Here is a 22634-nt window from a genome sequence, read left to right on the forward strand (position 1 = left end):
TCCACTGGAAGTGGCTGATCAGAGGCGGGTCTTGTCTACAGGACTCACTGAGCCTAAGAGCCTCTGTGCGGTGGAACTAGTGACCTTGTCTGCCCCTGTGCTGCAGGCCGCTCAGCGGGAGATCGGCGAGTGTTCCATCTGCCTGACCCCTCTGGCCCACGACGGCGACTACCAGCAAGCAGCCTCGGGGCCCAGCGGAGGCCGGCGGCCTCGAGAGACCGTCCTACTGTCCTGCGCACACCTCTTCCACCACACCTGCCTGCTGGCCCTGGAGGAGTTCTCCCTGGGAGACAGCCTGCCTTTCCATGCCTGTCCTCTCTGCCGCTCCTGCTACCAGAAGAAGATTCTTAAGTGGTAAAAATTCAGAAATGGGAAGTTCTGCGATTCTAGGGGTGGGGAGGGAGGGAAACAGCTTACCCCAGTAAGTTTGAGTCTATTATTACACTGAATAAACAGTGAATAAACGGTGAATAAATGGAGGAAGTGTAATCATGTCTTAATGGCTAACAACTAACCTGTCTAGTCTTCATAGTCTATAAAAAATGTGAAATAAAAGAGGAATAGCTCCACTTCAAATGCAGCCAATGCCGAACCAACAGCTAGGAAGTGGAAACACTCTTAAAATTCCAGATGTTTCTATTCAAATAGTCTTACAGCCTCTTCTGGTCCTAATACTTGTTGTAATAATTATTTTACTTCTATGTAATAGATTATCATTAAAATCAACACCAGAACACCCTGACTGCTGCCGCCACAGGTATAAGGAGCCAATTATCTGCACCCAGTCACTGTGTCAGCCACTGCAGAGCCGTGCCTGGTCCCAGGGCCCCTTAGACACCACGGCCACAGTGCTCACGCTCCTGGTATAAAATGGTGCACGATTTTCATGGAACCTATAAACATATAATCTTTAAAGCATTTATAATACTCAATATAATACCAGTGATATGTAAAAGTTCTACTGTATTCTTTAAAGAATGAGAAAGAAAGGGCTGGGAAGGTGGCTCAGTGGTAGAGCGCTTGCCTCGCATGCATGAGGCCCTGGGTTCAATATTTCAGCACCACATAAGCAGAAAAAGCTGGAAGTGGCGCTGTGGCTCAAGTGGTAGAGTGCTAGCCTTAAGCTGAAGAGCTAAGGGACAGGGCCCAGGCCCAGAGTTCAGGCCCCACGACCAACAACAACAACAACAAAAAAGAATGAGAGAGAAAAATGTCTGTAGCTGGTCACTATGGATAATTTTTTTTTTTTACTATTTTAGATTCAGATTGGTTGAATACACAGATGTGGATCCCACCAAAAAGAAGGTCCACCACTTAAGAGTTGCACTGTCCAGGCTTCCCTGGCTGGCTGAGCAGGCTGGGGTTGTATGCCTCATGGGCTCTTCTTGCTCTCTGGCCTTCTTACAATTCCAAATCTCACCGATGTCAGATTGAAATCACATCACAGGTCAATGGGCCCTTGGTGATCTGAGGGTTTTCTCATCCAACAGCTGCATAATACACAGCAGCTCACAGAATAATCTCAAAGACCATCTTCGAGGTCATAAGGCAAATCTGAGAAAATTAAAACAAACACTGTTATATGTTAGACTATAATGGAATAAAATTAGAGGTTACTGGCAAAAGAAGCCACCAAAAACATTCAATCTCATAGAAAGCAATACACTGATAGGTTGGTCACTGAAAAAAAAACAACAAAAAAAACAAAAAACAGGAGAAATGTAGAAGTTCCTACAATCCAATGAAGATGAAAACACACTACCGGAAGCCTTGGGAACTGCAAAGGCAATGAGTTCTAAAGGAGAATTTAAAGCTAGGCACCTATATATCAACAAACAGATGTCAATACCATAAAAATGCATCTCACTCTCAAGAACAAACACTAAACGAAAATACACAAAGGATCAACAAAAAGTTGGTTCTTCAAAAAGATAAGCATTTGATAAACCCTTAGACAATCTGACCAAAGAGAAATTACCCAAATGAAATTAAGGATGAAAAGGGCTATCACAAGCCATATCCAGAAAATCATACAGGAATGGTTTGCAAGTCTTTACTCAAACTAGAAAATCTAGTAGGAATCAATGTATTTCCAAAATTGAAACAAGAGGAAACAGGCCACTTCAACAGATCTATAAAAAGCTGTGAGATTAAACTGGACATCCACATGCAAATCCCCGTTTGTCACCACCACCCACAAATATCAACTCAAAGACCACAATGCCAAACCTGAAACCTTGAAATTACTGCAAGAGGGAATAGGAGAAACACTGAACTCATAGGCATAGGCATAAACTTTTTCAAAAGGATCCCAGGTGCATAGCAGATAGAGATTTGACAAATGGGGTTACAGCAAAATAAAAACTTCCTTACTAAACTGGAAAGAAAGCCAACAGACTGGGAGAAGATCTTTACCAGCAAGACACCGGGCCTAATAGCCAAAATATACAAAGGAGCTCAAGAAACTCTGCCCTCCCAAAGCTAATAAACCAATCACTAAATGGAAAAGGAAGCCAAGGAGACACTTCTCAGAAGAAGAGGTAAGAGCAGCAAACACATGAGGAAATGCTTATCTTCCCTGGCCATAAAGAAATACAAATCGAAACAACTCCGAGATTCCATCTAATCCCAGCGAGACTGGCCAACATTGTGAATTCACAGGGATGTAGGGAAAAAAGAATCCTACTGCACGGATGGTGGGGATGTACACTAGTACTGCACTGCTGGTGGGATGTACACTAGTACTGCACTGTTGGTGGGATGTACACTAGTACAGCACTGTTGGTGGGATGTACACTAGTACAGCACTCTTGTATAGCAGTATGGAGGCTCCTCAAAAAACTATGCATAGATCTTCCCTACGACCTGGTCTTCTACCCAGAACTCACAAACCAGGATACCGTAAAAATACTTGCACATCCACATTCACTACAGCACTATTCACAAGAGCCAAGTTGTGGAAACAGCCCAGATGCCCTACAATAGATGAATGGTTCAAGAAAATGTAGTACTGGCATACAATGGAGTTTTATGCATCAGAATATAATATGTCATTTGCAGAGAAATGGAAAGATCTACTAAAAACTACATTAAAAGACAGGCTCAGGAGCTGGGAAGGTGGCTCACTGGTAGAGTGCTTGCCTTGCATGCACTGGGTTCAATTCCTCAGCACCACATAAGCAGAGAAAGCCAGAAGTGGTGCTGTGGCTTAAGTGGTAGAGCGCTAGCCTTGAGCTGAAGAGCTGAGGGACAGTGCCCAGGCCCAGAGTTCAGGCCCAATGACCACCAACAACAACAAAAAGAAAGAAAGAGAGGGGGAGAAGAGAGAGGAAGGAAGGAAGGAAGGAAGGAAAAGGAAAGAGGGAGGGAGGGAGGGAAGGAAGGAAGGAAGAAAAAGAAGCTGAGACAAATGATGCATGGTTTCTCTCAAATGTGGGAAGCTAGATCTAAAATGCAAATGTTCGTGGTAACACATACTAGGTTTTATGCATATGCACATGAACTGAACCCAAAGGTGTAACTCCTTTGAAAAACGAATGTACTGCTCACCAGTATGAATTCCAGGAAGCAGAACCATACATTGGGGGAGGGGGACAGGGAAAAGGGAGCACAAGGATGGAGGGAGGAAGGGTAAGCAAATGTTGACTAATGTATACTATGTAAAAACTGAACTTACTAATGGGTAGGACAGGAGGTTAAAATGGGGGCTAATGATGGAAGGGGTGACACTGAACAAGACACTCACAAGCTGACTGACGAAATTATAACCTTCATGTGGAACTACCTAAGAAGGGGGAAAAGAAGCTCCTCATAAACAAAAGCTCAAAGCCTGAGTGATTCACAGCTGCATTCTACAAGACCTTTAAGGAAGTAATTATACCAATACTCCTCAGTCCTTCCATGACACAGAGCGGTCATTATCCAACTCCTTCTGTGAAGCAGCATTACACTCATCCAAAACCAGACAAGGACACAACAGAAAAAGAGAATTAAAGAACAATCTCTTTGATGAATATTAATGGAAAAATTCGTAACAAACACTGAATCCAAGAACAAGCCAAAGATCAAGTGCTCAAGTTACGTTCACTCCAGGCAAGGTTGGTTCACAATACATAATACAAGAAACATAGTGCATAAATAAAAGAATCATGTGATCATCTCAATTGATGCAGAAAAAGCCTTTAACAAACTCAGCATCTTTTTATGATACAAGATCTGAAGAACATAATAAAGGCTAATTATGACTGAAACCATTTCCTCCAAAATCAGGAACAAGACAATGATGTCCACTCTCTCTAATCTAATTCAAAAACTACTACAATTCCTTAGCCATAGCATTAAGTCAAGAAAAAGAAGAGCACTCAAGTAGGGAAGGAAGCAGTGAAAACAAAACTATTTACAGATGATATGGTCCTATATCTAAAGGCCCCCAACTGCTAGATCTTATCAGCACTGTTGGCAATGCAGCAGGATATAGACTCATCACACAGAAACAAGTCATCTGGGGGTGAAACTGATTAGAATAGAATCTGAAGATGTGGAGATGTAACACTATCCTCTCCAGGTGTAACTGACTTAAGCCAAATCTTTCAAAACAGTAGCCAGGTGCCTGTGTCTCATACTATTAGTCAAAAGGCTGAGATCTGAGGATTGTGGTTCAAAGCCAGTCCAAGCAGAAAAGTCTGTGAAACTTTTTTTTTGCCAGTCCTGGGTCTTGAACTCAGGGCCTGGGCACTGCCCCTGAGCTTCTTTTGCTCAAGGCTAGCACGCTACCACTTGAGCCACAGTGCCACTTCTGTATGTAATACTGAGGAACCGAACCCAGGGCTTTGTACATCCTAGGCAAGTATGCTACCATTAAGCCACATTCCCAGCCCAGCCTGTGAAACTCTTATTTCCAGTTAGAAAACAAAAAGATAGAAGTAGAACATAGCTCAAGTGGTAGAGTGCTTGCTTTATGCAAAAAAGCTCAGGGACAGAGACCAGGCCTTGAGTTCAAGTCCTAGTACTAGCACAAAACAACAAAAACCCAACAACCACCCCAAACCCATTAATTTTCTATTTCCCAACAATAAACAGGAAGGAAGGAAATTAGAAGGTCAATTCCACTCGTAATAGCCCCCTTAGTATATTAAAACAAAAAACGAGAAATAACCTAGTGAAGTACATGTAAAACCTCTACAATGAATGGAAGATGCACTGTACTCGTAAACTGACACACTGAACTGAAACCCCTTTGCACAAATTCTTAAAGATAATTATATAAGTAAAAAGTAAATTATAAAATCTTGAAGAAGTTGAAAAAGACACCAGACAGTGGAAGCACACTCAGGCTCATGGACTGGCAGAACTAATGCAAGAATTCACAAAAAGAGTACTACACAGAATGTTACCTGTACGTTCATGCAGCTCACCAAAACCCCAATGTCACTATTCACAGAGAAAAGTCGGTTCTAAATTCACATAGAAGCACAAAATGGCCAAATCAGTCCTGAGCCAATAAAGCAACACTGGAGCTATCAAAAACTGGACCTTTAATTTATACAACAGAACTATAGTTTTAGAAAAACCAGCATGATACAGGCACAGAAACAGACCTGAAAACCAATGGAGCAGACAAGACTACCAGAAACCTATCGATATACTTATAGCCATCTGATTTTTTCAAAGGATCCCAAAATTTGTTGAAGAGAGCCTCTTTGACAAATGGTACTGGAAATATTGCGTATCCACATGCAGTAGACTAAATCTCAACCCCCTCCTCTTTCCCGGTAGTAATACCAACTTAATGTGGGTCAAGGATCTTAACGTAAGAAAAACCTGAACCTCTGAAACTACAAGAATACATAGGGAAAACACTAGAACTTACTGTCATAGGAGTAACTCCAGTAGTTCAGCAAACAGGAGCAAGAATTGACAAATGGGAGCCTGGCACTAGTGGTTCACACCTGTAATCCTAGCTACGCAGGAGGCTGAGATCTGAGGATCACGGTTCCTATCTCCAATTAGCCACCAGAAAACCAGAAGTGGCACTGTGGCTCAAAGTGGTAGAGTGCTAGCCTTGAACAAAAGAGCTCAGGAACAGTGTCCAGGCCCCAACTGGGAGTGGAAGGGGGGTGGGAGGAAGAGCTGACAAATGTACCAAGCTAAAAGGCTGTAGTGAAAGGAACGGCCGCAGGCTGAAGAGACAGCTTAAGAACGGGAGACCTCTGCCGGAGTATACAAGGAGTTCAGAACAACTAGCCCTTAAACAAAAATAACCCTATTCAAAAATGGACAAACACAACGTGAAAGAAATAATACAAATGGCCAACAAATATATGAAGAAATGCTCACCATCCATGGACATAATGGAAATGCAAATCAAGTGTGGGATTCCCCTCCGAACCGCCATCATCAAGAACACAAGTAGTGCATGTCGGTAAGGACACAGGGGACAAGGAACCTGGCAGGCTGCTGCCACCACCATAAATGGTGTGACCACTGTGGAAATCAGAATGGAAGTTCTCCAGCAACGGCACTCACGGGCATCATCTGAGGGAATACAGGTCAGGGCACAAGAGAGGCACAGGCTCGCTCATGCTCCCTGCAGAATCGTTCACAGTAGACAAGCTACGGAAACCACTGATGAGTGCATCCACGCACACAATGAAATGCTGTTCAGCCAGGAGGAAGGATGCTTTCTGCAGGAAAGTGGAAGCCATCCTATTAACTGAAAGCGGGCTCAGTAAGACAAAGGTGTGTGTTTTCTTTCCTATGTGACTGTAGACATGAATAATACACGTAAGCACATACAGGATCCTCTGTGTGTGTGTGTAATCAATCTGACTAAAGTATGATATCTGCCTGCGTGTATGCTGAATTATTTTTAAACAATTAACATGTACTTTAACAAAAAATACTGAGTTGAAACATTTCTGGGATATATGCGTTAGTGGGAGGGGAACAGACGAACGGAGAGAGGAAGGGCAGGAAGACAGAGCTGTTCTGAACATGTGTGACATGGAACAAGGCAACTTGCGGCTGACCGGAACGGGGAGAGGAGATGGCAGAGGCCAGAAGCACTGACGGCATCAATGGGCTCGCTAAGAAAAACCCCGCGCAGACGACTGCGTGTCGAGAAAAAGGAAAAAAGAGAAAGGCCTGTGCACGTGACGGGCTTCATCTGCAAGACCTGGCTCGGAAGCCTCAGAATCTGTATTTCTACCAATTTTGATGACGTTTCTTGCAGAGTAACATTTAGACAGACAGACACATGTGTGTGCGTGCACGCGCGCGCGCACACACACGTACACACACTACTTTTCCTTCAATGGTACCTGTAGCAATGAATTCTATCTGAACAATGTTCAAAACCAAAAAAGAAAGATTTTATACAAACAAGATTCCAAGGTTATGAGTCTCAAACTGAAGTTTGTGTCCATTTGTAACTCAGTAAATAACTTGGTCATTTGTGTCTAGTACTTTAAAATAATGGAGTATTTTAAAACAGCTATTACATGTTAAAGTTTTAGCTTAACTGTATTTTAGTATGTGTGCGAGCTGAACTGCATTCCTGACTGTGGACAAATGTGTGAAGCCACAGTGTGGCCCACTGGCCACTCTTGTCGGCAACCAAACCAGATGCTGACAGACTCACTCTGCAGAACTCTGGGTGGAGCTACTCAGCTCTTCTGGAATGAGAGATGTGGGAATAATCGAAACAGCTTGACGAAGTAATATGAAATATATGCTTTCAATTACTGATGCTGCGCTTACGTTGTGAAGAAACCTACCCACCAATAAATCAAGAGAAATACTCAGTGCTTCACAGAATAATTACTGCCCATTACAATCTTTAAATACGCTTTGGTTTTAGCTATGATGGTACTTAAGAACAAACATACACATTTGTAAAGATGTGATGGTAAATGAAATATAAAATTACTTTTTGCAAAATTTTAATTTCTAAGACATTTAAGTCAGACTAAAAGTATTTTGTACTAACGAGACTAACAATTTGTAAACATAACCATGTGTAAACAAAAATGTATCCATGTCTAAACATTTTTAAAAGTAATATACCCGTTTTAAGTCAGCATTGCATTTCTGATCATACTTTTTAAAATCCTGTGATAAATCTGCCCGTCTTACATGCTGTGCTAGCCACCAGTTAAGGGACGCGCACTGGCAACTAGGAGAGGCGGCCTGGCACCCACCGGCACGTGCCCTTACTGAGGCTGCGGGAACACCGGCCCGTGCCCGGCAGGGGGCGGCTCAGGTGGCTGCTGCCAGGCTGGGCACAGGTGCACCTGCGAGCGGGTACGCGCACACCTCAGTGCTCCACGCCCGCCTGGCCACTCCCAGCCCCCGGAGTCCACGGGCCAGCAGCGCCAGCAAGCACAACGCCACCGTCTCCTATTGAGAGCAGATTTTTATATATGGAATATACATAAATAGTAAATCTAAGAACTACCCTAGAAAATCCATCAAAATCAATACCAATGTTATAAATCTACAAAACCTGTTGCTGTAAACTAATTAAATGTTGGAGAGCCAATCACTGATCGCAGTGGCTGAGTCCCCTCATCAACTCCACAACTGCAGAGCGGCGGCCCGAGGGCAGAGCTGAGGGGAGCTGAGTCGCGGGTCCTCGGCACCCCCTCAGTCCAGCCGAGCCTGCACCCCCCCGCCCCGCCCCGCCCCGCCCCAGGAGACCACAGCCCGACCCCGCGGCACCCAGCGAGCGCCGGCACATTGAAGCGCCACCCGGCCCGGCCTATGTCCGTGCGTGGAAAGGACAGTCACGTGAACAGCAAGTTGAAACGATGTTGAAAAGTTTAATATTTTACTAAAAATTTCCAGACAAGGTACAAATATTCGGGGCTGTTTCTTGGGGCGATGCTGCCAGTGGCGTGGGCTCAAGGCGGCCGCCCCACGCCAGCTCCCCGCGAGTGGGCGGCACCACGGCGGCACGTTCACTAGGTAGGGATTTCTAGGGAGATCGCAGACTAAGAAACCCAACATCTGCCGGGGTGGGCGCCAGGTGTTGCTTAGAATCAAACACGAATGTTCATTGAAAATGAGCTGCGTTTTCAAGAGAAGCCCGGAGGGAGATGCAAAGGTGTAAAGAGATAGGGAGAGAGCTCGGGGCTAGGAAGCAGGGTTTTCTTATTTTGTTCTAAGTAGAATTTTTTTGTCACACAGGTAACGGGCTATTTTCCTAAGTCCCTCCCCCCACCCCCCAATAAAGAGCTTTACCGTCCACAAGGTCGTTGCTCTGCTCCCGTCTGACACAGATTAGCACTGCCATGCCTCGCGCACCAAGACGCACCAGACGCCAGGCCGGTGCTGGGTGCGGGCCTTGTGTCCACACGGCCTCCCGGGCCTCCCGGAGGCAGTGCGGGAACCCGGAGCCTCAGGACTGAGAAACCACCTACTACCCAGCCCACCTTACACCAGCAGCCCGCGCCAACACGGAGCATGCTGGCCTCCTGGAACTCTGGTGCAGGGCAGCCGCGCTGGGAGAGGTAAGTTGGGTCAGGCCTCTGCCACCCGGCTCCGCCCCGCCCCCAGGCCGCGTCTGCCCCGCTCACGGTTCAAACGATTAGGATTTTCCCATGTCTCAAAGTCCACTGGATAGTCTGAACCATAAACCAGCAACTCTGCTGTTGTTTCTCTAAGGAAGTAAAAACTACGCTTTCTATTCGTTCAGCTTCACGGAGGAATGGCCCGTACGCAGTTTCTAGAGAACGAGGAAACTGCTTTCTGAGGCGCTGCCCGGCGTGCGTCCCCCGCAGAGCAGAGCTTTGAGGAGTGTCCCCGGACGCGCTTCCCAACCTCTGCAGTGTGCTTTTCATAGTCTAGAAGAATCCTTTTTGGGGGTCGGTTGTGGGGCCTGAACTCGGGGCCTGGGCGCTGTCCCTCAGCTCTTCAGCTCAAGGCGAGCGCTCTACCACTTGAGCCACAGCGCCACTTCCAGTTTTCTGGTGGCTCATTGAAGATAAGAGTCTCACAGACTTTTCTGCCCGGGCTGGCTTTGAACCGCAATCCTCAGATCTCAGCCTCCTGAGTAGCTAGGTTTACAGGCGTGAGCCACTGGGGCCCGGCTTCTGAGAATCTCGGGTGAGGTCTGTCCAAAAGTTAAACTTAAAAAATAAGGTCAGCAGTAGTTCTTGGCGGCTCTGGCAGGCTGGGCTCCGTGCGCGAGCCGCGCGTCCCGTGTGGCCTCAAAGTGCTTTCTGATGCCCATTTGCGGACGGCTTTGTGGGTTCCGAATCCCGAGAGGCGTTGGGCAGGTGAAGTTTGTGAAGCCCTGTAGGAAAGAGTTAGAAGCACGGTGAGGCGCTGCGTTGTGGGGCACGGGCGCGGGCGAGGGGCTGGGCTGAAGGGGCAGGACGGTTACAGGAGAGGTGCATTGCAGCTCAAAGGCGTGGGGACTGCGCCCCGGCCCCCGCCCCGCGGCAGCCTCTGGGCTCACTGAAGACAGCCACCAGCAGGAAGTCGTGTCCCCTCCTGGTGGCTGGGCGGTGGCGGGGTCCTCTCCTCCACTCCGTGGAGCTCTGGAGAGTCACCCACCATCACGAGAGCACCGCGGCCGGCCGCCCCTCTCTGCGGCCCCCATTCCCGGAGTGTGCTCCACAGCACACGCACTGGCCAGGGACCCGCCCCAGGCAGAAGTGCTTGCATTTGTTTACACACATACACACACACACACACACACACACACACACACACACACGTGTATACACACAGGAAACGGCAGGAAGGACACAGTACACTAAAAGAGCAAGCACGTGATTTAAAAAGAAAAGCAGTAACGAAAAATACCAAGGACAAATTCAACACAAAATGACTCCAAGACATTGCAGTGAATACGACCAGAGCGCGCCCCAGAGCCACCGCTGTGGCGGGCACGCGGCCGATGGGGAGCCCGCCGCAGAGGCCCCCGCGGCTCCGAAGGACCAAGGAAGGCCGGGCGGAGGGGCAGCTCATTCAGGTGGCGCCAAAGCGTCCACCACGCGGCGGACGAGCCGGCGGCGGCATGGGAGGGCAGGAGACGCCAAGAAACGCTTTCTAGGCGGCTTCCTGACCCCCAGAACCGAGCTGGGAGATGCGTGCTCCTCCTGCAATCCCAGACAGTGGCCGCCCCACAGGCCACGCCTGAACCAGCACAGGCCTCCAAACCGCAGGGTTCTGTCGCTGGCCGAGCTTGACAAAACCGAGCCGCCCCATGACTGCATGGGAAGGAAAACCACCAACCCAAAGGGTGGTCCTGGCGTCGGGCCCCCAGCGGGCCGCGTCGTGGGCGCACGGGCCACGGGAAGCGCCGGCCGGCAGCCAGACACCAGCGGGCTGTGTGAAAGGCAAACAGCTGTTCCTCTCTTTCCTCCCTCTCCTCCTTCCTTTCATGCTCTCTATCCATCCTTCCCTCCTTTCCTCTTTCATTGTTTTCTTTCCTTTGCTTTTTGTTTTCTGAGGTGCTGGGGGTCAAACCTAGGACCATGCATCAGGGAAATGCCCCACCGCTGAGCTACATCCTCAGGCCTAGCACAGAAGATGGGGGCGGGGTCACTTCGAGAACCTGGTGTAACAGTGGTTATGCATTTTTGTTGTTGTCGGTAGTGGGCCTGAACTCTGGGCCTGGGCGCTGTCCCTGAGCTCTTCAGCTCAAGGCCAGTGCTCTACCACTTGAGCCACAGCGCCACTTCTGGTTTTCTGGTGGTAAACTGGAGATAAAGTCTCACAGACGTTCCTACCCAGGCTGGCTTTGAACTGTGATCCTTAGACCACAGCCTCCTGAGTAGCTAGGATGACAGGCGTGAGCCACCAGTACCCGGCTACATTGCATATTCTTAAAGATGACCTTTCTCTACACATCAATTGCCCTCACAGGTAATGGAAAACATCTGGAAAGATAAGTAAGGCTATCAGACTCAGAGTACGGTGGCTCAAGCCTTTACCCCTCGCTCCTTCTGGGGGGAAGATTAGGAGATATCCAGACAAGAGAGGTTCAGAGACTCCATCTCAGCCGGTGTCATGCACCCGCCACCCCTTGTGACATGGGGGACACAAGTAGGAAAACTGCAGCCTAGATGGGCAAGGGCACCTACCTTGAAAATCACCAGCAAAAAAGGGACTGGAGGCATGGCTCAAGTGGTAGAGCACCTGCCCAGCAAGCATGAGGCCCTTGTCCAGTCCCGAGACAGCAAAGAAGTAAGGCTATCAGACAGTTTACACAACTTCTCTTCCTGACCGTGCTGCAGGGTTCCAGCCAGGGCTCTCATCTGCCGGCAGGCCCCTGAGCGCGCCCCCCACCCTTCTTACTGTGATTAACTGATCGCCTGATTTGCCTGAGGCTTGAGCTCAGGGCTGGGCACTATCCCTGAGCTTTTCTGTTTAAGACGAGCTCTCTCCTGTCTGGGCCACACAGCTCCACTTCTGGCTTTTTGGTGGTAAACTGGAGATGAGAGTCTCATGGACTTTCCTGCCGGGGCTGGCTTTCACTGCCATCCACAGATCTCCACCCCAGCAGCGAGGGTGATCAGTGTGAGACACCAGTGCCTGGCTTTCTATGACTTTTTTTTTTTTCTTGGTCAGTTGTGGGGCTTGACTCCAGGCCTGGGCACTGTCCTTGAGCTCTTCAGCTCAAGGCTAGCGTTCTACCACTTGAGCCACAGAGCCACTCCCTGGCTGGCTTTGAACCGCGGTCCTCAGATCTCAGCCTCCTGAGTAGCAGGGATGACAGGTGTGAGCCACTGGCGCCCGGCACTATGACTATTTCTGAGGCAGGGTCTCACGCTCGCCGTCTCTGGGGTGGCGGGCACATGCCATCATGACCATCTTTTTCTGTTGACTGGGGTCTTCCTGAGCTTCGTTGCTCAGACAGGACTGGAACAGCAATCCTCCCCATCTTCACTTTGACTAGCACACATCCAGCTACTGGCTGAAATGGAGTCTCAAAGCCTTTTTGCCCTACCCGTCCTGGGACCATGATTCTCCCTCCTGAAGAGCGAGAATTACAGGTATGAGCCACCAGTGCGCAGCTAGCCGTGCATGAATCTCGATAATAACATGGCTTCTTATGTCGTCCAAAACCAACACAAAAGACCCTGCCCCAAGTGAGGGCCTCTTTATTACTTTCATACAGGGTTCCAGACCACTGAACTCACATGCTGAAGGCAATTCATGTACAGGTATCTGAGTTGGTACTTGGCGAGTGGCAATCGTCTTGAAATCATGCTCTCTAGTCCTACTGCCATTACCACAGGCTTGAAAATCAAGGCTTAATTCGCTGTAGACATTTGAGTAAAAGTGTTGATTTGGCCAGCATCATAAAACCTAAGCACAAAAATGCACAAATTATCTGGTGCTTTGCTTCAATACGATGTAGCTCTCTCCTTTCAGGCCATCAGTTCAATCAGCCATCATCAACAGGCATATTCAAAGCAAGATACACAAAGATCGATAACCAGCTCGTCCAGTCTCCGTTATCTGACAGCTGGGTCAGTGTTAGTGTTGAAATAGCTAAAACCATTGTGGAATTCAAATGGTGTTAAGAAATCTGTGTAGTTTGTTTTTTTTTTTTTTTTTTTTTACCATAAATCACTACCTTTCCCTTCTTGTCATAAATTTTTTGTTTGTTTGTTTGTTTTGTTTTTTTGGGTCCGGTTGTGGGGCCTGAACTCTGGGCCTGGGCGCTGTCCCTCAGCTCCAGCTCAAGGCTAGCACTCTACCACTTGAGCCACCTTCCCAACCCTGTCATAAAATTTCATACCTCAAGCTCAAGACAGTGTACAGTGTACACTGTCCTCCTAGTCCTAAAGGTGGAAACTCGAAATACTTTGAGCAGTTAATGTGGAAATAAACATGAAGAACACACATAGCTTACAACAGCCTGTCATATTCTCCCAGTGCACGTGAATCAGAGAACGTGATAATGCATCTCCTCTTTCCTAATGATGCCAAGCATGTTAACATTTTCGGCCTGAATTATTTGGCTTCTTGAAGAGAAGTGTCGGTCACCTGGACACTCGTTTTTGCGCCAAACCTCAAAACCAAAAAACTTAAACTAAAAAGTAGGAAAAGGCACCACTGAAAACAAAACAAATCAGAAGAGCAAGCCGTCCGCGGCGTCCATCTCCTGCCTCTCCTCACAAAAGCAAGGCGCCCGGGGGAGGCCCGGGCAGGCCGCAGCCGACCCACACCAACGGGGGCGCCCGGGCTGCACACAGCCCAGCCGACACGTGGTGGTCAGCACTGTCAACTCTGAGAAACGAATCAACGTCCAATGAACTTACACGTCAAAATCATCCATTAGCAGACAAGGAAACCAACATAAACCATGGGTTACCTAGGGCCTTGAAGAGTTCTTCTCGCACAGCAGAGGTGAATTTTCTGACCAAGCACAATGTTGTAACAATGGCAAAGAGTAAATTGTAGGATAATACGATATAGAAATTTCCCAGCCAATTAAACCTTCCAAAGTCTCCAAGTAGATCAAATCTAGTGATTCCTGTTAAAAATAAACAAAAGAGCCTTAATAACATCCGGCATTTTCACATATTCATATCTGCGACGAAATATAGCAAGGGACCCGACTCCAAGGGCTTTCTCGGCTGTCTGTGAGATGCTACGGGAGCAAATGGAGGAACAACTGGCCTCAGGCCGGCCCGGTCTACTGCACACGGGGGCCAGTCACTTGTCACTTGTCATGCCTGGCAAGAGGCTGGCGCGAGGGAGGGGGCCGGCTCTGGTGCGGCCCAGTCACACGGCCAGGCCTGGGCTGCTCACGGGAGGGCGGGGCTCAGGCCAGGGCTGCTCACGGGAGGGCGGGGCTCTGCTGAACAGCAGCTGCGTGGTCCCTGAGGATGAGGGCTGCCTCTTCCCAAAGCCCCTGCGCCCCAGCTGCAGCCCCAGCCCAGCACAGCATCGGCCCCGCCTCCCCCCGCCTCCTCCCGCCTCCCCCCCGCCTCCTCCCGCCTCCCCCCCCGCCTCCTCCCGCCTCCCCCCGCCTCCTCCCACCTCCCCCCGCCTGTTGGGTTTACTTATTGCCTTTTTCCCTCTCATTCTCTAGGCACAGAAACATGGTGGACGTTCTTAATAGTTACTACAAGAATGAATAGGTAGGATCATGTCCTTGCACACAAAACGGAGTTTACAACGAGACTGGGGCAGCTAGTTTCTGAGCAGGTGCTTTCAATGTGGTGGCAACAAAAGAGCGAATTAAAAATGCTCGTGTCTGTGGGTGGGGGTGGGAGGGAGAAGGATAAATGAAAATGCTGACTGAAATGGACAATAATTTGTAAATTATGTGGCCATAAGACTTAAGGTAATTAAAAAACTACAAACTGTGTTAAACTGCATTGAATGACAGTGTGAAACAGCGGAGAAAACACCACATACACGAAGGACGTAAATTCACCCACACATATTTTAAGTTTTTATTTTATTTTTTGCTTTTAAAAACCATTTAAAGCCAGGTTCCAGTGGCTCATGCTTGTCATCCTAGCTACTCAAGAGGCTGACATCTGAGGATTAGGGTTCAAAGCCAGCCCAGGCAGGAAAGTCCGTGAGAACGAGAGCTGTGGCTCAAGTGGTAGAGCACTAGCCTTGAGCAAAAAAGCTCATGGATAGCAGCCAGGCCCTGAAAGGCTACAATCGTTATAATACGAGACTTCCAGGAGGTTGTGTGAACCCAATTATGTGCCTCGTGGCGGTGACGAAGGACTCACGGGTGATGGAAGGACCTCTCTGACCCACCTCCCGTCATCGACTAGCTTCTGAACATGACTCTCAGGCCTTCACCGCCATCTCCTATGGAGAGAGCCTCGCGGGCAGCTGTGCAGATGGAGGGCAAGCAAGCGCCCACGTGACACTGATGCAAGAACAAGGTTTCAACACGGCGTTTGAAAGACAACACCAAAATATCTGTGTAAGAGCAGTGAAAACATGGAATGAAACAACTCTCAAAAAGGTAAACGCAAGCGTGGCGCCAGTGGCTCACGCCTGTCATCCTGGCTACTCAGGAGGCTGAGAGCTGAGGATCACGGTTCAAAGCCAGCCTGGGCAGGAAAGTTCTTGAGAGTCTTGTCTCCAGCGAGCCACCAGAAAATCAGACATGGTGCTGTGACTCAAAGTGGTAAAGCACTAGCCTTGAACATAAAGCTCAGGGACGGTGCCCAAGCCCTGAGTTCAAGCCCTACAACTGACAAAATAAAGAATATGCAATGTATCTGAGTATGAATTCGCAATAAACCCCAAAAAGATGCAAGGCTGGACGGCAGAAGACCCCAGAGCACTTGCAGCACTCGGCCACCATGGCTGCAGTTCTCAGATGGAAGACTCAGGAGATGCCTTATTTTTCAAATACAGCAGCATTTTAAAAATCATGTGAGTCTAATAAACTTGAAACAGTCCTATTAAAACAGGCTCCGTGGGGCTGGGAAGGTGGCTCAGTGGTAGAGTGCTTGCCTTGCATGCCTGAGGCCCTGGGTTTGATTCCTCAGCACCACATAAGCAAAAAGAAAAAAGCCGGAAGTGGTGCTGTGGCTCAAGGGGTACAGTGCTGGCCTTGAGCAAAAGATCTCAGGGACAGCACCCAGGCCCTGAGTTCAAGTCCCGGGGCAGGGGAAAGAAATAAATAGAATACAACAATCTCCAAAGTTTCATCCCAGAGACCCCAGACAGGCAGTTTGTTTGATCTTTAAGGACAAAGATCCTTTGAGAATCTGCTGAGATTTGTGGTCACCTTACCAAGAAACAGACAAATGTGCACACACATTCCGTGCAGCTGGTGGGGCTTACCAGCACAGGGCTGAGAAGCCAGGACAGCATCCGACCTGAAGCGCCATGGCTCTCAGACACTACAGGTGAGGACAAAGGGTGGACGTGTGTGCGTGTGTGTGTGAGAGAGTGTGTATGCATGTGATGCACGTACTGTGTGTCTGCACATTTAACAGTGTGTGATTAGTATGTGTTTGGGTGTGTGTGTGTGTGTGTGATGCACGTACTGTGTGCACATTTAACAGTGTGTGATTAGTATGTAAGTTCGGGTGTGTGTGTGCACGCGTGCGCGTATGTGTGATGCACGTACTGTGTGTACTGTGTCTGCACACTTAACAGTGTGTGATTAGTATGTGAGTTCGGGTGTGCGTGTGTGTGTGTGTGTGTGTGTGTGTGTGTGATCCACATACTGTGTGTCTGCACATTTAACAGTGTGTGATTAGTATGTGAGTTCGGGTGTGTGTGTGTGTGTGCGCGCGCGTGTGTGAGTGTGTGCGCGTGTGCATGTGTGTGTGATGCACGTACTGTGTGTACTGTGTGTCTGCACACTTAACAGTGTGATTAGTATGCAAGTTCGGGTGTGTGTGATGCACGTACTGTGTGTACTGTGTACTGTGTGTCTGCACATTTAACAGTGTGTGATTAGTATGTGAGTTTGTGTGTGTGTGTGTGTGTTTGTGCATGTGTGTGATGCACGTACTGTGTGTACTGTGTGTCTGCACACTTAACAGTGTGTGATTAGTATGTGAGTTTGGGTATCCCTAAGCTCTGCACGCCCTCTTTACTGGAGGGTGAGCAGATGCTTCACCCTCCACACCCCGGACGCTTCCCTCCCATGATGACACACACCACCAGCCTGAGACTCTGTGTGGAGCATGGAACCAGACGGGTCAGACACCCCAGGGACTGGGCAGGAGCTCCTGGGCGCGGGCGGTGTGCTGGGCAGGAGGCCAGGGCAGGGGGCGGTGTGACCGAGGCGGCGGAACCACAGGGTGAGAATAACCGCTGCCTGACGCCACCTCCTCAGGCCCCGCGTCCCATCTGACAGCAGCCCAGGAGAGCCGAGCGGAGCTGACAGGCTCCACAGCAGCCTGGCTGTGCGTGAGTCCAGCCAGGAGTGAGCTAGGACTTAGTGGAGCGTGACCATCGTGAATCTCCACGAAGCAAGTGGAGAGAGAGCAAGCCACTTTGCCAGGCCCGGGGCTTGAACTCAGGGCCTGGACACTCCCTGAGCTTCTTTTGCTCCACCACTTGAGCATGGCTCGCCTAAAAGCTTCAAACTCTGCAGTAAAAGAATCCAAAGACACTGAAATCACTGCGATTGCAGACAAGGAATTCAGAGGTTTACTTTTATATATGAACAGCTGAAGGAAGGAAGTAAATCAACCCAAGATACGGACCAGAAGAAAGGCCACGCGCATGACGGGTACCGCAAAGAAACTAAGATTCTGGAGGAAAAAAATAGCTACAGACGCTGGGAACCAAAAAAGCTCAAGAAACCAAAAGGTACAGCTGAAAAAATACCACCAGTAGACCACACCAATAAGAAGAAAGAATATTAAGGAACAAAGACAAGGATGAGAAAATGTTACCCTTAGCAATAAAGAAAAACAAAACCCTTAAAGAATTCGACAACACCCATGGTTTCCCTTATTTGCAATAACTGGTATATGTCTGAGACAAGCAGAAAAGGTCAGATAAGTTGATGTTAGGGAAATGAGCCCTAAGATATGTATTCAAATGTTTTTTTTTTTCTTTCAGGTGATTGTTTCTAACACATTTATAAGATTAAATCTTTGTTGCTTTGTATGTCCCTCCCCCACGGTATAACCCCTGCTTTCACTGTATTTGAGGTTGGTGTAATTTGTGGAGGGGAAGGGAAAAAGCAAATCGTTTAAATAGGGATACAGGTGGACCCATTGCAACAATGAGATGTACAAGTCATTATGTGGAAAAACGAACTTTACAACTTTGGTGGGAGGGGGAGGATTGGGAGATGGTGGGGGGGAGGATGGGAAGGGATGGGAAGGGGAAACAAAGGAGGCTACAATGCTTGATAAGAAGTGTACTCATTATCTTGCCCTGTAATTGTAACCCCTCTGTACAGTACTTTCATAATAAAAATTAAAATTAAAATTAAAAACTCTACAACACAATTAAGACTGAAGACAGAGAAAATCCATTCAAAAAAGTTACAGTAGAAAATTCCCCAAAATCTTGGAAATAAATGTACGTCTAAGAATAAGAGACATTTAGAACCCCAAACAAACACGAGCAGAAACGATCTGCTTTATAGCACATAGTAATAAAAAAGAGGCAAGACTAAAGAACCAAGAAATACTGTTGATCTGGAAGAGAAAAGATGCCGGCCAACTCCCACCAACCTCTCAGTGGAAGTGCAGAAAGCCAGGAAAGCATGGAATATTTTTATTTCTCCTCAAAAAGAAAATAACACCACATAGAAATGGAGGGACAGAGGGTGAACAAATGCAGCAGCAGGACTCACTAGACATTGGGCCGAGACCCATCTATACGACTTGTGGGTGGGCGTGGGAGAGAAGGGGTGACACTGTCCAACACGAAATGTACCCAACTTAGGTGACCACACTCCCTCTGGTATCGCCTTTATTACAGTGACAATGACAGAAAAAGAAAAAGAAAACAAACTAAAATGACCATATCCAGTAAGGTAACTGAAAAGCAATGGAGAGATAAAGACCATAAAGAGACAGCGCATGCCCACGGTGGCAGGAACGTTGCGCACTTCCCAGCAAGCAGCAGGCCCACCGCCGGGACCACGACCCTCCCCATCCCTGCTGTGAGGAAGGAAGGCTCACCACACAGAACCACAGAACCTGCTCAGTGCTTTTCGTGATCTCTTAAGTTTCCTTCTGGCTAAATAGTCCTAACTAGAGTCATTTTCACAAGAAACTTATTTTATGATTCGAGGGATGTCCATTCACAGATGACTAAATGTGGGTTCACGGACATTTCCTCTCAGGCCTCATCTCCCTGACACATGACATGAGGAGGAGCAGGAACCTGCCGGCGCCAAGGGGTGGGGTCCGGCCGGCACTGCTTCGGACATCTGCAGCACAGACTTTCAAGAAAATCCTTGCTCCTGAAGATCCTATATGCAGGTTTATTGTTCAGATTTAAGAACATCAATAATGAGTCCAAAATTGCTTAAAACCACCCATTTATTATTTTCTGTAATATCTGTGACTGTAAACAATTAAATACAGTTTTTGCTGGGAAACTTTTATATGAGCATCATAGTTGGCAATATGGCTTATACGTCTGCACATCTGCCCGTGTGTCAGGAATTATGAAAATAGCATTTTTTCAGCAAGAAATGTGAAAAGGCCAGAGAAGCCATGTTTATGAACCCGAGGGAAAGGCCTCTTCGGGAAGAGGCCCGTCGCTCAGAGCATCCCCTGCTCTGGTGAGCGCGAAGCAGGCCCCGGCAGGAGGTGGGGATACTAACGCTGATATGAAGCAGCATTTTGGTTTTAACACAATAAACACATTTTTCAAATCTAAATTTGGGCCTTGTGTAGCTTATAAGCTTCAGAAAGAACTTCCAGAATTTAAAAAAAAAATTAGCTCTAAAAGTAATTTTTAAACAGAAATTAGCAAAACCGTTTCAAAACTTTGCATATGAAGAAAAATTTCCCCCCGGTTAAGATTTCAAATGAAGAATATGGAAAAAATGCCAAACTCTCATTTGTTTTCTTCATGAAGCATAATGAAGAGCATGCTAGCAACAACATCAAATCTATTCTTCATCATTTAAAACGTTTCATCACAAAAACTCTGGCAGATGCAGATAAATACGTGGGCCTTGTTCTATTAGTAAAGTGCTTACCAAAAATGTGGACATCCAATCTTTGTAAAGGTTAGATTTTTAAAAACTGAAGTCTGAATATTCAAGCAAAATGACATTTTGGAGCAGAAAACAGATAGCATTTCTTTTAAAGATCCTTAAAGGGTTCTAACACACCATTTTAAGTATCAGTTCTTTGTATCGTCTATGTGCAATAAAGCTACTATCTACATTCATTATAGTTGACTAAAATACCTGGTCATAATTTTCCTTACAACTCATTTCCTTGTAGTAAGTGAAATGCTTATTAATTTTAGGATCATGTTTCAGTTAATACAGAATTTTCCACATTCAAATGTAGCAGGATATTTAAAATAGGAATTCTTCAATTAATGTGCGCTATTACAGCATACACTTAACCCAAAGCCACAGCTCCTGAGACCCGGGATACATCAATAGCGGTTGGCAAATTTTAAAAAGAAAAAAAGCCATAGAACACTTCCATTTTTAAAGCAAAAATATCAGCGAATTAATTATCTTATCCTAGATAAGTTATATTTTAAATTAGGCTGGAACTCTCATCTTCACTGCACACTCCTGGAATAAAGATCAAGCTGCGTCGGCAGGGGCATTGTTCCTTCTCCCTGCCCAGCCACGGAGCTGCCGCCCCCACGCCCAGGCCCACTTCCTTGGGAGAGGCAGGGAGAGAAAGTGAAGAATTTCACAGCTAGCAATTTGGTGGCTAAACACATCCTCTATTCTAGTCTCACAGCTTTTCAGCTAGAAATCGAAATCCTACTATACGCAGGATAATGTTCAGGACAATTCTCTACACTTTACTTTACCTTCTTAAAATCAAAGACTCAATTCTAAAGGGTTAATAGAGGAATTACAAAGTAACTTTCTAGTTTGCATTTCCCATAATGCTAACATAAAGCTTTATCTTTCCGTCTAGAACTGTGCTTTTCTGGCCCATGAAGAGCCTCTATGAATCTGTTCAGCGTATTTATCTCTTTTCATCTATTCAGCGCCACCAGGCACGACAGGTTCTGCAGGGCACCACATGACTCACTGTACCCTAATGCACCCCATTAATCCTGTTTGGACAGCTGGGTCCAGGCATTTGTTAGCTGCATTTTAATTGTTCCATCTTTCTTTTTTTCTTCTTCCTCTTTTTATTTATCTCTATGGCAAGCTACTCAGGAATTTAGTTTGTCAGTCTTCAAAAAGTACATTTTGCCATTAATTTGTTTTCTTTGTATTAAATCTATGCTCAGCATGTAATTTTCCCCATAAAATCAGTATATATTAGTGATGAGCAATCAGTCTTCAACAACAAAGCATATTCAGTTAACCGTCAGTGCTGGTGTGATACAGGAGCTACCATATCACTGAATTATCTGATAGGTAACATTTAGCTTCAAGCCAAGTTATAAACATGCCTGTTTGTGTCATTTTCAAGATTAGCATACAATAAGTAGATGTTAAAACAGTAACAAGTCCTCTAAAGCAAACAAAAAAGAAATAAGACCAACAAACAAATGGGTTTTGCATCAGCCTGGGGAAGAGTGGTCTCTTTTTCTATTGCGCTTTAATTCCACTTTCTATTAAAACATTAACTTCTCTATTGAATTGTGAAGCTAAGTATAAAGCCAATGGCAGGACAGCTCCACGGCCCTACTACCACAGGCAAGGTGCTGGGGTTTACAGACAGAGCTTTCATCATCACTTTTCTAGAGAACTGCTTAGTGGAGATGGTTATTCTAAGTAAGGCTCTGACAGTAACTAAATACACAAACAAGGACAGCACTTCGTACTGATAAAGAACCCACGCGAAGATCTTCTCGGTTACTTCAGTGAAAACCTGTTTAGCTTTCAATAGATGCCCACAGGCCTCTGCGCACTGGAGGTGAAGGCTGGCGGACACCACAGAACCACGCTGTCCGGGTCGGCTGTGTCCTAAGGGCTACGCCACACAACTTGCAACTCTCCTCCTGGACACAGAGCAGCTTGAATGAGCTTACGAATTCTGGCATTTTAAAGC

The 22634-nt window shown here is 47.0% G+C and overlaps 2 protein-coding genes across 16 annotated transcripts in view; one reads left to right on the top strand and one right to left on the bottom strand.

Annotated features, from left to right (window-relative positions):
* Positions 1-410, top strand: part of Rnf32 (ring finger protein 32) — a 28769-nt gene extending 28359 nt beyond the window's left edge. For all 5 annotated transcript variants that reach the window (XM_069997184.1, XM_069997185.1, XM_069997187.1 and 2 more), the window contains one exon: positions 107-410. In XM_069997184.1, coding sequence (XP_069853285.1) covers positions 107-358 — 252 coding nt within the window. In that variant the 3' untranslated portion in view covers positions 359-410. The remainder of the gene's footprint in view (positions 1-106) is intronic.
* A 737-nt stretch (positions 411-1147) lies between these two features.
* The window catches only part of Lmbr1 (limb development membrane protein 1), a 125892-nt gene continuing 104405 nt past the window's right edge, over positions 1148-22634 (bottom strand). For 6 of the 11 annotated variants that reach the window (XM_069997176.1, XM_069997173.1, XM_069997175.1 and 3 more), the window contains 2 exons: positions 14333-14494; positions 8800-10294 (listed from right to left, as the gene is read on the bottom strand). In XM_069997176.1, the coding sequence (XP_069853277.1) occupies positions 10209-10294; positions 14333-14494 (248 nt within the window). In that variant the 3' untranslated portion in view covers positions 8800-10208. Of the gene's footprint in view, positions 1555-8799; positions 10295-13151; positions 13321-14332; positions 14495-19945; positions 22585-22634 lie in introns of those variants that run through there. The other 5 variants (XR_011366974.1, XM_069997181.1, XM_069997178.1 and 2 more) reach the window with 5 other exon arrangements.

This window comes from Dipodomys merriami, unplaced genomic scaffold (assembly GCF_024711535.1).
Source record: "Dipodomys merriami isolate MVZ:Mamm:240054 unplaced genomic scaffold, mDipMer1.0.p SCAF_5, whole genome shotgun sequence".
Taxonomy (NCBI): Eukaryota; Metazoa; Chordata; class Mammalia; order Rodentia; family Heteromyidae; genus Dipodomys; species Dipodomys merriami.